Source organism: Excalfactoria chinensis, chromosome 2 (assembly GCF_039878825.1).
Source record: "Excalfactoria chinensis isolate bCotChi1 chromosome 2, bCotChi1.hap2, whole genome shotgun sequence".
NCBI lineage: Eukaryota > Metazoa > Chordata > Aves > Galliformes > Phasianidae > Excalfactoria > Excalfactoria chinensis.
This window is the reverse complement of record NC_092826.1, coordinates 129,098,127-129,114,098: the sequence shown is the minus strand read 5'-3', so window position 1 is coordinate 129,114,098 and position 15,972 is coordinate 129,098,127. Positions and strand designations below refer to the sequence as shown.

Below are 15,972 nucleotides of genomic sequence, written 5' to 3'. Positions count from 1 at the left end.
AATCCCAACCCTTGTGTGTCCTTCCCCCCCCCCCCTTTTTTTTTTTTCTTGCTAAGAGTCATCTTGAACATCACGTGGCTAAGATTAAAACTTCCACAAAATGCTGCGGTTACCTGACTCTTAGGTTTTTCTATTTTCAGAAGAGGCAAGGCTTGCTTTCAAAGGATTCAAAGGTTTTGAGCAGACTGCTCCAGTTAATCGGTCAACAAGCGGGGGGTGCCCAGAGCTGTGTTATGAATTGTCACGCTGTGTGGTTTTATCTATTAGATGAAAAAGGAACACATTTTGCTAATGGAAGGGAGGAGACAGCTGAGTGCTTCATTTTGCAATGATGACAGAACATTAAATCAGTCTGGGTAGACAGTATTGGGGGTGCATGTGGCTTTCTTCAGTTCACTGAGAATGTATGGGATAGATCAGATTTTCTGAAATACCAATGTAACTTTGAAGCCCAGATCAAATTTTAGTAATGCGTTTGTGTGCTTTTGAATATTTGACCTATACTCAGTTTGTATTTGTCAGATTCCTAAATGCCATCTGTTTTTATTTGTCACTTTTTGTCATACAGCTAAACAAATGCACTTAGATAACAAATCCCAATAGAGCATCACCTTTCAGTAGTAACTTTTACATGAGACGAGTGTTAGTACTTTCTGTAAACGAACTGCCTACTTTTAGGAGGTGCCAGATTCAGTTTGTTTACATATTAAATAAAACATGCACATTCTAAACAATTTATACAAGGAGCAACTTATGCTGTTTACTGCATACATACATCCTTAAATATATGTGTGTGTTTTAATCTTTTTAGGTTTTTAAGGCTTGGAACCATAACTTTTGTAGTGTTGGGCCAAGAAAGTACATTAAAATTCATCCCTGAAGGCAGGTGTTAGAACCACTATATCTGTCAGATTTTGATGGAGTACCATGCAATATGAATGGTGTCTGGCCATTCTCAGGCTGGTCAGGTAATGGTGTAAAGTTCCTAAGGTGTATAAAAAAACAGACTCTGACAACAATGTCTAGTCATTTTTTCACTTTCATTATAAAGAATACAGTGGATAATCAACCTTCTTCCTTAAAGTCCGCTGTTGATTGTTGCTTTTTAAGATCGAGACTTCAGTATCCAATGTAAAACTGAGACTCCGTGGCAAACTGAAACAGGGAACACATAAGTAGTCATCTCTAAGATGGGCTATCCAAGGTGTCTGTTAGCTGCTGCTATCAAGTTAAAGGAGGGAAAAATTAGTTTCAGCCTTCTTTTAATTTTTCAGAATTCAAGCAAAAACTCGGGAATTTCGAGAGAGACAAGCTCGTGAACGTGACTATGCTGAGATACAGGATTTTAACCGGACTTTTGGCTGCGATGCAGACCCAATGTATGCTGGGATCTCTTCCTATGACTCATCTTCAAATAGCGGCACAATAACTTTGACCAGCAGACCGCAGAGCCCAAGAGAAGGACAGACAGTTGAAGCCTTGTACGCCCAAGTGAAGAAACCATGGAATTCCAAGTCTTCACCTGTAGACAGGTAGGCACCAGACAACAACCACTATGCTTTTACCAGATTCCCCTTGTAATGCTTGTGTCATGGGAGATGACTGCACAACAATCAGGAAATCAGAAGCACATTTTTTTATTTATGGCTTTTTAAAAACCTTGATGTGGAAAAGTATGGTGCTCCCATGAATCAAATAGTAACAGAATGGAATGTGAAGGTTTGTGTTGTTTTCTGTTGTTGTTGTTTGTTTGTTTTCCTGTAGACTCAGATTTTCTCCTCATTCTTCAAATGGTTTTCAGTTCAAGACATTTGGGATAATTAATTTAAAATTCAGACTTGTGATATCACCTGGCTTATTTATCAGAACTCTAACTAGTATGGCTGTGGACTGCAACGTTTCCTACCTATTCACAGCAGTTTAGATATTTCTGTAAAATTCTTACTATTAAAGCAAGAATAGGTTAATGGTTACCTGCATTCTAGCTCTGTGGTTCTGAACTTCAGTCTAGCAGGTGGAATTTGTTGATAAAATACAGACCAAACTCCAAGCTTCTGTCAGGAGTTATGTTGTGTTTTTGGGTTGCAGCTTATGATTTATACTTTTCCTGGAGTTGCATTATCTGAACTTCGTCAAGCTATGCCTTAAGTTGAAATCAGGCAAATTTCAAAACTCCATCAACAGAAACCAGAAAACCTAAAGCTAAAGCACGCATGCAAACTAACGTGAAGTAGAAATAACCAAAGGCAACATTCACAGCTTTTTTGTACTTCAACAATGAAAATACATCTGTTTTCTTGGCTGATATCTATGATGTTGAAGTTCTGCATTTTCTCAGTTGTATAGAAATGAACATTGAAATCCTGCTATGGGAGGTGCTAACTCATTTGGAAGGCATTAGTTTTGCTCACAGTAAACCCACTTGTTGTTTTGTTTTCTGCCCCATTCTTCCCAGAAGAAAAGAATGAACTTTGATTTAAATGAGCAGAACAATATCTTTTGTTACTGTGTTTGAGATCTGTAAGGAAAGAAGCTATCATGAAGTGTTAAACTAATTGTCTAAAATGTTTTAAATGAGGACTGAGTGATCCTAGATCTATTTTTTTTTATTTTTTTTTTAAATTTCCTTTACATAATATTGGGAAAAAAACATGTGGTGTTTAACTTGACAATTAATGATGTTTCAGTTTCATACCTTTCTATTAACATTCAGCATCAGAGCTGCCTTTTTATCTTCTCACTCATATAGTTATTCTATATTGCACTATTGCTACTTTTGGTGTTAAACAAACCCAGTTTATTTGTTGCAAATATGTATTTTATTTCAGTGAAGGAAGCAAAATAATTTCAAAAGCAGACAGCTTCATGTGTGTTCTTGAAATTTTACATTCCATAGCCTTACACTGATAGACACTAGTATGCTCAAGTGCCTGACATTTCAGGACTTTTGTTATTTTGGAAATCGAGATAGCTTGGTTGGATATGGCTGCCACGTGGTTCCTCTTGCAGCTGTTTTTGTTAGACCATAAGCGGTGTTTCATGGAGCTGCCTGAGTTGAATGGCATCAATGTCACATCAACAAAAAAAAGTTCTTTGATGCAAACCTGGCACCGTGAAATATAAGACCTGTGTGACCCCGCTAACTCTGTGTGATTGCTGATAAAAGAGCTGGGAGAGAGTGAGTAAAACTGAAGATAACGGTGTGCTGAGGGAACCTGATGCTAATGATAAGGGTGGGATAGAGGAGCAGCATGACAGTTTTGTCATTCAGGCTGTTCTGCCAGAGCCCAGCAGCACTGAGGGCCCCATCGCACACAGCTTGGTCAAACTGGAACTGAAAGCCTTATCTGTCTGCAGAGAGATGGGAGTTGCAATTTGAGAGGGGAACAAGAAAAGCAACCCCTGGTTTAATGATAAAGGGATGGTATGAGATGCTTGGCAAGAATCACCTGGAAAGAAATAGACATTTCATGTGGAAAAAGATTATTATTTACTACCAGCAGCCTCCAAAATATATTCAGGGGACTGAAGGCAAGAGCTCATGGAGGAGCTATCTTTCTGAGGTTGTTCTGTCTCTTACAAACTTCATTTTAGAAGTATTAAAGATCTGAATATCATTTTAAGAAATAATTCTGGATGCATGTGAGATGCTCCTTAGCTAAGATTTCTCCCTGCCTGTAGGATGCCTGGCTTTTCACCCTAGGGGCTCCTTTGCCTCTTGTTCCTTAGTGCCCCTTTCTCATAGTGAAACCTTCTCTTGATGTACTTTGCCATAGTAGTCATGGAAGTACCTCTTCGTGATACTCTTTTCAAGGGAGTTTCTGACTCTGCAGGATGATTTGTCCTGATAATGCCTCAAGATATTTGAGGAAAAATAATTAGTTACAGCACTGCATCCTTAGAATACTGTTTATGTTAACAGTTACTGCAGATGAATGCTTTTTTCCCTCTGTTTTACCCCTTTGCCCTTTCATCTCTTCCTTTCCTCTGTATTTCAGAGGTTAACTAAACAGTCCCTTCCAGCCTTTGTGGATAGGAAGAGGAATCTCTAGCAGCACACTGCTGCTCACTGCCCGGAGCTGGTAATGGCCAGGCTGGCTCAAAACTTTAGCATGAACATTGTAAAAGCGGCATTGTTTATATGGGAAATGTTATTACTATTTCAGTTTGGTGCTAAGTGCCAAACAAAATCTGACATTTAAATATGTCCAAAAGGTTATTTAAAAGTCACTTACAGAGAGACCTATAATAAAATGTCTCATAATAGTTTGCATACCACTGTTGAATAGATGACAGATTTTTCTTTAACTTACAAGAGAGTTACTGCATCTGCGTGTGAGGCCTTGTCAGGGTTTGTTTTTCTTTAATATTCCTTAAATTTCTCTTATCTTCATCCACACATGCCACCAACTGATGCAGATTTAACTGTGTCATGGCATGTGGATGATAGCTAAGTGGAGGACAAGTGTGTGAGGTGCTATATCAGAACAATGAATAAGACGGATATATATTTTTTGCAAGATTGAGTCTCTTATGAGGACAACAACTGTTGTGCTTCACCCAGTGATGGTACCACCAAGTAATCAGGCAGAGATCCCCAAGTTACCTTATAATGTGACTTGAAAGCTGAATTAAAATCATGCTTGTTATTTTTTTCACTTTCTTGAATGTGTTTAATATTTGTCTGTATCCCAAATGCTGTAATTGACAAGTAGTACAAGACAATAAAAAGATGAAGAAAGTGATTATTCACTGGTCATTTTGACCATTCATTTCCCTAAATGAAAATGTACTGTGTAATGTCATTACCTCAATAGAGAATTGCACATCAACATATGTGTGGAAGTAATGTTGCTTCACCCATCTTATCACCTATGACTGTGAATAAAAAAGCCTATAAATTGTAAATTTTACTTAAATTTTTTTTAGGACTTGGAGCTGTTTTAAAATTGCTTCAGCACAGATGTATGTTGTATTAGAATTGAAGAAATTGACAATAAGTCTTGGTGGCTTTTTGTTTTTTGTTTCCCCTCCCATCCCTTCCCGCTCCATGCCCCAGCAATAGTTATTATCTGTTGAATACATAATTGAAGTATGGAGGGTTCTTTAGTTTGAGCTTTTTATGTAATCCATATGTAAGCGTAGTTCCTGTGAATCTTGAAACACATTTACAGAATTCCAGTTACTTAGTCATAGCAACTCTTTCCAGTAGCACTAAAAAAGTGATTTCTGGTCTCGATCCTAAAGAATTAAAACAGTCTTTCCCTAACAGCAGAGCAGTTTACTACTTAGAGGAAATGAAGTCCTAGCAATAAGTAAATAAATAAATTCTTTTGGGGGTTGTTAGTCATCAGTGTAGCTACATATCCATCAGCTGCCCTGGCTACATTAGCTCCATCCTATGTATCAATAACTTTCAGAGTCAGGCTACTAAGCATTTTTTTGCTTTCCAAATTTTTATGTTACCATTAATGAAGCAAAATCGAGGTGGAATGTATAATCTTTGTTTATTTTACAGTACTGGAAAGAAGTATCTTGAGAATTCAGTTCTTGTCGATAAAGCTTTTAGTTTATTTGAGAAATATTTCTAAGTATGTTTTGCATTGTACAGAAGAGAAGCTGCGCAACTGATCAATAGTGTTTTTCATGCAGATGACAATGATGCTATACAATGGGGTTTTATAGTGATCACCTGACATCCATAGTTGAGCAGTATGTAGAAAGACAACTCCTAATGGACATTTACTGGTTGTCACTGTGCAATTTCCCACCAAGAGTGCATTGTCCTGAAATATAATTGAAATAAAATCGGCACTGTGCTGCTATAAATCTAAATAGCTTGAAAATAGTAGGCTAGACTCCCACGGCTTGCTGAGGACGTTTTAATGGAAACATAAATACCATAATCATAAGCTTTTTGCATGCATTTTACCATTAAAAAGAAAAAATAAATGTTCATTTTAGAATGAGAGACCTTTATGAACTGGTTTCTTTTCTATCAGAAGTGGAATCAAGTTCTGTCAAAGGAATATTAGAGAACTGAAAATCACCCCACTTGCTTTAACTGTCATCTGTTCAGTGCTAACAGTCAAAAATGCTATTTTTAAGGGCAGGCTGCACATTTTACTTACTACTTGCCCAAAAAGAAAAGGAGAACATTTTATTTAGTTGTTAACTTTTATTTGCTTGGTGTTGTGTTTTTCTTAAATTGGCACAAGAGTAACGAACCCTGGACACTGGAAAGAAGCATTCTAATACAACATAGGAACATGTAAAAAGAGTAATAAGCAGACCTCATCTTTCTAGTGTGTGTAGAGTGTTTTTTAGCAGCAGCAAAATGGGTCATGAAAACTATGAAGTACTATATTGCAATGCCTGGATAAATGTTGAAAAAGCAAGGCACTCGTGCAGCTATATTAAACCTCAGTCATATTCCTATGTGCCTGAAGTCTACGGAATCATTTGTGCATAGAAATCTGAGCTTAGTGCCAGTCCCATAATAGATGAAGGTATGCGTTATTACTCGGAACAGTGCATCGCATAAATGTTCGGGTGTTTCTTTTTTCTTAAATAGAGATTTTTTAGATAGTTCTTGAAGTTGACTTGAGGAGCACTGCAAAAGCTGCAAACTGTCTAAGCAATGACATTTAAAAACTACAGAGCTGTTCAAAAGACATGCAGTGTAGGTTGACCAAGATAACAAGTAAGCTCTTCCATCCTACTTGTGTTTACTTCTGTTCATTGATGTGGAAGTGTTTTCCTAAGCCCCTGTTTGTTATGCAAGCTCCCTAAAGGACTTCAGAAATTATTTGTAATAGGGTTTAAATCCTTATCTTCCAGAGAGTGTCACCCTTCTGCAGCATAATAAAGCTTCATTCCTGTGAGAATCAGGCTTCTAGAAAGACTTTTCCAGCCTACAAAATGGTACATGTGCAATTGTGGTATCATCAAACAGATTTTCCAAGACAGCCTTTTGGAGAGCAGTGGGTTAACAAACTATTTGCAGTTCTGTCATATGTAAAATAGAAAAAAATACTTGGAAGTCAGTGTGGTATTTTCTTCCTTTTTGTCAATCTGGAGAAGGATTAGTTAGAGCCTCTGTGAGACTCTTCATAGTGTTTAATTTCAGTTGAGCACTAACATGTTGTTGTTTTGGTTTTTTTTCCCCTCTACCCTTCATGCTGTCAGCTAGTAATCCTTACCCCCAGAACTTCCTAAAAATTAGCTGCATCTGTCATAGACCCATGTATTTAGAAGCCAACGGACAATATTAACATTGGAATTTTATTATCTTAGGTGGTTGCTTTCTTTTGTTCTTCCATCTTGATAGAATATCAGACAAGTTTTAATATAAATTCATGAGGATTTATGTAGACTCCCTATTGTGAAAGTATGCAACTGCACTCCCTTGTCTGAGTTACCATTTCAGTGGAGTAAGAGGCAGACTTACAGTGAACTCTGTCCAGGTTCAGGACTCTGCAAGTCCTGTGCTGTGGGTTGTTTTATTTTCTTTTTCTTTTTCTTTTTCTTTTTTTTTTTTTCTCTCTTCTTTTTTTAAATAGATACCAAACACTGATACTGCTGTGAGAACGGTTCTTTTTTCCATTTACCACAACCACGGCCTCACTTAAACTCTGGTGTTTTTGCTTCCTCTCGCCTCAAGTTGACTTGCTGTGTAATCTAAAGCATGAGAGCTATTTGTTTGTTTTTACAAAAGCAGCAGACGTTGGTACCTCTACAAATGGCTGCAGTGGGAAAATGCACAGAAAGATAAGAGGGAAATGAACTTTCCACTCCAGGTTACAAAGCAAGGAGGTGAAATGGGGCCCACCGAGGGCTGACAATCTTCACTGCCCTTATTCTGAGAGAGTCTCAGCTAGCACCCTTTTCTGTAGTGGTATCTGTTTAGTTTTGTAATTTTCAACTAGGCACTTTGTTGCTTGTACGAAAAATATAAAAGCCTTCAAATGGGAGGAGGCAACGTTTAATTAAAAAGAAAAAAAATGATTTATTCTTGTCTAAAATAAAGCATGATATAAAACCTAGAAAAGTCAATATCTTAGGTCTTGAACTGTGTGACTTGAAACTGTAGTCCTAAAACAAGGCTAATGTGCACGTCTTTGTTTCCTGCTAATACCATTAATAAATGTTCTGAGGAAATTTGGGGGAATATCTGACGATGCAAAGCTGAAAAAGCGAAGGCTCACCAGTTCCTTAAATTAAGTTTTAATCTGTTCTTTTCTAGTCCTGTTAGCCAAAATTTGGATTGTGAACTGTTATTATGCAGCACTTGGGCACTATAATTTAATCAATTAAATTTGTTGCTGCTGTTGGATGTGGCCCTTTTTAAATGGAGTACAAATTTATGACTCTTCTGCCTTTTGTGTACCTCCAGTCAACCCATCTGTTCCTCTTTGGTGAAAGATTCAGACTTCTGATTTGCAAGCACTTAAAAACTTAGGGCTTTTTGTTTTTAGTTGTGTCACTACAGGAGCGTAGAGACTAAGTATGCAGAGCATGTCGTGCATTCACAGAATTGAATCCCTCTGCAAAATATAGAAATTGAAGTTAGCTCTTTAAATTAATGTTGATAAATAGTTTAAAAGTGAAGTATGAGCTAATTTTTATTTAAGTTCTTCTAATCAGCATACTAGATTTTTTAGATTTGTGGAGGTTTTTGTGGTTACTTTTTTAAGAATGATATCTATTTTGCAGATGACACTGGCTATATTTAGCCCAATTGTTTATCTTTATGGCCTGTCTTGTTTGTTTATGTGACTAAACAAGCATCCTGAGTATGGTCTAAGTGGTTTGTCAGTGGAGGAAGTGGTGGAATCCAATTGTGGGAAGGAATCCTTTGCAGTAAACGTCAGGAAGGAAAATAACATCACTACGTGTAGGTTAGCAAGTGTGTGTGTGTGTGTGTGTGTTAATTCCTTTTAACATCTTATAAACTCATTGAATTAGTGCTTATGTAACATATCACACAGACAATCCTGGAAACTGAGAAACTGCTTGAAGATCTCATTTCCTTGTGTTATTAGGTGGAAAGCTGAAAACTAATGCTTTTCAGCTCTTCACTCAGCAAATGGTATTTATAACTCAAGTATTAGACTTCAGAGCATATGACTTATAAGGTGTTTGAAGTTTTATTCTTTAAGGCTCAGACACTGTGATATACAAAGTTAAAAGTTTCTTGCATGACTTATTTTATATTATTATGTATTGCTGAAAAATGTTGTTCTGCCATCAGATTTATTTACTTGCCATGGACATTTTTTTTTTTTTCATTCTGTAAAATACTCGTGACATTTAAATAGCTTTTCAGTTGATGTATTCATAGATGTCTTTCTTATGTGATGGATATATGAAATGCTATTATAGTAAATAGATCACATATCTGTAAGGGATAGGGAGTTTCATCTGCCCTGAGTTTAGATGGTGATATAACATATAAGACTTAATTTATGAAAGCAAAAAGAAAGGCACAGATTTTGATTCATTTCAATTCATGTGTCTAGTTTTGTGACTATAATGCATGGCATGCCTGAGTTCTTTCACATTCTATAATGGTATGTCTTCTGTGTGCAGCAATTCAACCTTGATTACAGCCTTCCTTTCTTTGGTCCCAGGTTTCCCTTTAAAAAGTAGCAAAGTGAAAACTAGGATGAAAGGAGAAGGCAGTATTACTACTACAAACATTTTAAAAAGCAATTAGAATCCGTACTACTTCGAGGGCTATGAAAAGCGGAGTCTCATTTCTAATTTCCAGTTATCTTTGGAAAGGGAATTTATTTGCAGAAGACCACAGTACTGCAGTACCTGGCCTCCTGGGTGCTAAATACTCTGACCTGGCAAACAAAGGAGATGGAAAATAGTAATGTTGGCCTTTGTTTACTGAGACATATTGTATGGCTTGTTAATAGTTGTGGTATATATCATGGAGTATCTTTTGCTGCAGAGCGAACAAGCAGAAGCTGCCTGCCATTAACAGATATATTGTTAAAAAAAGAAATAAAAATAAAAAAAATAAAGGAGAAAAAGAAAAATAATGCATAGCATAACCTTTTCACATCATCTTAAACCGTACTGTGTCTGCTTGCTTAAGATAAACTTCGCGCATATTTGCTAAAATGTTTTCAAATTAACCAACGTGTTTCTAAGGATTGCTAAATGCCCATCAAGGAATGGAGGGATGCATTGAAGATATTTTAATTAGCAAAGTGTGATTTAAAGGTTGCTAAAATCAAAAAAGAGCTTATTCATTTTTCATCAATAATCACTTTCCTTAATATTTCATCAAAACCTGCTGATTCGAAGACCACCTTCTGGGCTTCGATTCATTATGACTACAGACGTAATTTAATTTTTCCCCCTTTCCTCATTCTGTGATAGGCTCTTTCATCTTTGAGACATTGTTAAGATGTTTCTAACATTCACAGATTGCTAATTGATCCAACTTTTTTTTTTTTAAAACTGTACTTAAGACAGGGTCATCCTTTCTTTGGAAGCAGTTTTCCATGTGTTTGCTTTTACTAATCCTTCTTTCAGTCTTTGTGTGTGATAATACATAAATTCTCAGATAGATATACCAAAAACTGGGAGCAGATGTGGTTTTATTTAGTTATTTATTCTCGTATCAGTTTGGTCAACTTATATGATAGAATACTTTGGAAATGCTTCGAAGGTAAAGGCCAGAGATGATACAGGAATGCCTGTGTACCCATGACATGTCTGCATCCCAGTACTGCATCTGTATGTCAGCTAGTCATTACATCTAATGTGACAATGAGGCCAAAATATTAGAGAGAAGATAGAGATAAATGTAAAGAGTTGCTATAGCCGGTAAGACTGCAGAGTCGCTGAGTTAGACCTTTATAGTTAATCTAAAGCAAACTTGGAATTTAAACAGTGCTATAAGTAATGTATTATACCTAAATGTTTGAGGGATCATAAGAAAAGCAATCCTGAGAATTTATTCAAAGCATTTTGTGAAAGGAAATACAGTTATAGGAAACTGCTCTTTTCACTCTAGAAGGGCTGTTCCTCTAACTTTTGTCTACATTATCAAAGTCTAGCAATTTTATTTATTTATTTATTTGTCCCAGAATGCATTTCTGTTACTATTTCAACTGCATAACCTGTTTCTTCTTTAGAGGTATCCCTGCAGAGCAGTACATAGGAAACTTTTATCTGTGTTAAAATAAGAAATTATTAGTTACTCAGCAAAACCAGAATGTAGTGGGTTGAAACAGACTCACTGTCATGGAGTGTACTCTGGGCCATTCCTGTCGGTGCTTCAGAAAAATTCACAGTCCTCAGTTTTCATCACTTATCTCTTGCTGATGAGAAACTTGTCCCACTCAGTGGATGTGCTCAGTGTCCAAGCTGTGCTCCCCTTGTAGCAAAGAGCTGGGATATCTATTCATCTCATCTTCCTCGTGGTTTGCCTCAGTCTGGTTTGATTAGAATTTCAAAAAATGACCTTTAGGTCTTGCGTATGTGGTCAGAGATGCATTGTTGCTTCTCCTCTAAAGTTCATATAGACTGAATTTAATTATTTTTCCTTAGTTCTTCTAATCTTGATGTAGATAGAAGTTCTGCTGTTTTTGATGTAGGTAAAATTGCTACAGCGTAAGACGTCTGAATTTAACAGGATAATAGGTAAAACTGAGACAGCATTCAGTATTAGGAATAGAGCTACTTCATTGGACCTCATGCTTACCCTTTTTTAATATTCCTTCTCACGCTGATACCTGCATCATCTATGCAGTGTGTTATGAGTGAGTGTCGATCCATATTCAGTAGAGCACATATACCTGTGCAGAATAAGATGCAGACACATGAAGGTGTTTCTTTGACAGATTTTTAATGTACAAAGTTAAGAATATTCATGTATGTATAAAAAACTTTTTCTGGAAATTTCTTCACTCCAGAGGAGGTGACTTCCAGAGCACGTCTGGTCCAAGCCTTAGCTCAAAGCAGGATAGATCAGGCCAGGTTACTCTGGAGTCATATCATGTGTGTCTCTGAGGGTGGTGATTTCACCAGCTCTGTGGTGTCTACCCCAGTGTTTGACCACCTTCATGTTATCTACTAAAGCATTCTAAAATCAGGATTTCCCATGCTCTACTTTGTGTCTGTTGTCTCTCATCTTATTGCTGTGCAACTCTGAGATGTCTAGAGAGTGTATGTTAAAGAAGAGACGTAAATCACTTTCTATAAGATTGGGAATATTGAAACTACTGATTCAAAATTTTGAGGCATCAAAGAAAATTTTAGAGACAGTGAAGATTACCTTAAAAAATGAATACTTCATAGTTAGCATTGAACTTTTCCTAATGATCACTGGAGTTCTTATTCTTTAATTGCCAATTATATTCCTGTGTTTCAGAGTTATGCTATGTCATGTGTCTTGTTTCTTATTTTGAATATAACTTCTGCCTTTTTCTCCACTACGCTATTCATAGCATGAATACAACCCTTGGGGACAAGTCGTAACTCTTAATGTTCCCTTAGGAGGCTGCCTTTTGTCCTTTATTTCAGCTTTGGTATTTTGAGTGCAATGTTAAACTTAACCAAAACCAACATACCTCTGAAAATACTTCTAAAAAACTGCATTCTGATGGCCTGCATGTGTACTTCACTCTTGCTTTTCAGAGTCATTCTGCAGAGGCTGCAGAGGATGTTGGTATTGCTTGCCTTCTTAGGCAGTGCTTCTGCCATGCTGTGCTGCTGTGGTGACAGCCTCTGTTCTTCTGCAAAAGTACTTTCAGTATTTTTCTTTTTTTTTTTTTTTTTTTTTTTTTTTTTTTTTTTTTTACACTGAGGTTTTGCAGCTCACCTATACAGTTGTTTTCTGGTAAAAAAAATAGATCATGGGTCCCAGAGAAATGCTACCATGTTGGCAAGGAATTCTGAAACAAAGGTTTCCATACTGTCCTGAAAACCATTTATTTCTGAGATGCAGCGTGCAGCTGGTGCTGTGGCATTGCAGGAACAGAGCCCAGGAGACAGGCAGCCTCCTGCGGGGCTGAAGGACTGCACCGGAGGTGATGGAGGGAAATAAGCAAAGGAAGGTTCCTGTGGAGATCAGGAGCACTGCAGGATGGGAGAGGAAGCTTCCTGCTGAGCGTGCTATTGCAAAGAGGAGCCAACTATCCTCTCATTTCCCCCTCCCCCCCCCCCAAAAAAAAAAAACCAATAAAGTTCACCCTCTTTATATACATAGATGAGGGAGGAGATGATCTGTGCAGTTTTGTCTTCTGTCTATATGGTGCATTTGCAGGGGTTAAAGGAACTTCATAACCTTTCGTGGGAACTTCTAGTCAATATAGAGACCATTTTGTGCTGTGGCTCATCCCCTCCCCACTCCTTCCACTGACAAGCTGCCACCTGCGCAGTAAAACACTGCTGCTGTTTAATTGCATATAAATCAGGGCCAGGGAGTGGAGACAAGTCAGGAGAGCCTGGAAGGAGAATGTAAGTTTTAAAGGTAATTACCTGAGCTGGAACAGGGCCAGGGCACTGAGGTTAACACCTGTATGCTTGTGAGAAGTGTCTAGTGATGTTCTTCCAGAAGCCATTTTCTACTGAATTATAGAAAAGACCTTGTTAGTCACTGGATCTGACTCCCTTATGACACTGAGTTTGTTCCTACTGTGGTGTTTTCTATCACTCGTGTAGTGCGCCTTCACTCACTTTGAAATGAGATTTGTTCGTCAGCTTTATGTAGACAGATAGACTACTCTCGTTCTTTTATAGATCTTGGTTCAAAAGACAAGTGCTTGGCATCTAACCTAAACTTTTATTTTATCACCTCTGCGTTCTCTTGAATTTATTAGGGTCTAGGACAGAAAGACACGAAAGTGTCTGAAATTCCCAGGACCTATCTGAGGGTATCCACTGAGATCCTAAGGAGAAAAAAAATACTGTTTTTGCTGTGTGCTCTACAGTCACAAAGCATGGCAGACCTACAGCTGCCAAGACCTTTCTTAGTGTGCTTAGGCATCATCATGTCACAGCACAGAAGATTCTTGCCTTTGCCACCTTCACTTCCTCTCTGTTTGGAGACAGACACGTGCTCTATTTTGAACATATGTGAAGGGTGGATGAACTGCTCATCAGTGGGGGCATGCAAGACATATCTGCTGTCTCATATGTGACTGAATGTGGATATTAAGAACTAAAACTTTGTTTTGTACAGGTTGAGCTAAGTCTCAGTAACTAAGGATCTCATGTTTGTATTCCACACAGAAAGGCATTCAAGAAGACTTCCACATATTCAGCAGTTGATTACACAATCCCTACATAAGCAAGGAAGTTGAAGATCTAATTTTTATTTTTTGTTGCTATTATTTTTACAGCTGATAGTATAGTAATGATAAATATTTCACTGACATTTATTAAAGAGGAGACATATATTGTTATATCAGAGGAAGAAGTTGAATCTTGCATGTAATTTAGAACTTTGCTGTGTACACAGACTGACAAATTGTGCTGGCGTAGGGGAAATAAAAGGAGCTAAGAGAAGTTTAAAATCAGTGAGCAATTTTCTATTCACGTGAGGATGGCAATTTTATATAGTGAATAAATAAGATATTAGGAGTGATGACATTAGGGAAATGGTTGATGTGAAATGAATGTGTCAAAATAGGAGAAAATTAACGTTACAAGCATCAGGCTGAGGAATAAGGAGTGAAAATGAGGTTGCGTGTCCAAGGTAAAAACAGTTCCTAGTCTGGAACATGGTGATGATGAGGAGTAGGGAAAAAGAATGAGGAGTAGAGCAGAAGATAGTTCTGGGGGTGGGAAAAAAAGTAAAAAATATATACATTTCAGCAGTCTTTAGTCTTAGTGAGTTTCTTGGCTATAATATAATTCACACAGCATTCACCAGAATGCAACCAATTGGATTGTGCTGTAGCACTTTTCCTGTATTCGCTTTCCTCCAGGATTTACCTGAGATATCTGAGCTCTGTTCATTCCTGCCCTGCAACTTCAGCAGTGCTGCAGACACACAAGTGAGGCGCTGACTGCATCCCATCAGCTAAATTCAGCTGTTCTTCCCTTTGGTATCACATCAGAACAATTTAAAGAGGCATGAAACAGCAGGATCCACAGTGTATGTGTTTAGGTTCTTGCTCCTTGGCCACATTACTATCTTGCTGTATCTGCAAGAGTGTTGCAAACTTGATTAAAAAAATTAATGATGAGAAACAAAGGGATGAACGAAGAGAACAAAAGAAAAAAGTGAAGAGAGCGTGAAAGAAGTTTATTACATGCAAGTCATCCAGTTATCCCTCAGAGCCCAAATCCCTTGTCTAATTGCCTAAGTTGATCCTTCAGGACTGACTGCTTTAAATGAAATAACAGGTTTGGTGGAAAGCAGCCTATGGGAGACGTTTTGTGAATGGGCTTGCATGAACTGCAGAGTGGTTTCTCTTCTGTTTGTCTCTGCCTTCTTTTGTCAAAAGAGTATCAAAGAATGAAAACTATGAGGGCTGTTGATTTGTAAATAGTCCCTTTGGCACAGAGTTGAGGAACCTGGAGGTATTGGGAAACCCATTTCTATGCTTTTTATGCTGTGCTAGTCTGCATCTGCTATATCTTTCACTGGAATCATAAACTCTCACTGTACACTATAATAAGTTCATTTGAAAAAGCGAGGGGAAAGAAAAACTTCTTTCAAATATCTCACTGCAAAATCACTAGACGCTGCAGAATGTGAGGATTGAGCTGGCATCAAAATGAGAGCAAGCTGCATCTCAAATCATTGTCTCGCATCAGTTGCGTGTGCCAGCAGCAACCAAACTCGCAATGGAGGGATGAAGACTGTCAGACTTAATGTACCTTAAAGGACTTCTGTTTAATACATTCCTCTGCATACACACTGGGTAAGGATGAGACCTCTCTAATAGCCTAGCAGCAAACCCTGTCATGCAAAATCTCTCCTGTAATTATCCCCTTCTA

At 37.7% G+C, this 15,972-nt stretch overlaps 1 protein-coding gene across 1 annotated transcript in view; it reads left to right on the top strand.

Annotated features, from left to right (window-relative positions):
• The window catches only part of PARD3 (par-3 family cell polarity regulator), a 411,266-nt gene that overhangs the window by 309,842 nt on the left and 85,452 nt on the right, over positions 1 to 15,972 (top strand). Inside the window, exon 21 of the mRNA XM_072328130.1 lies at positions 1,275 to 1,532. Within this exon, the coding sequence (XP_072184231.1) occupies positions 1,275 to 1,532 (258 nt within the window). The remainder of the gene's footprint in view (positions 1 to 1,274; positions 1,533 to 15,972) is intronic.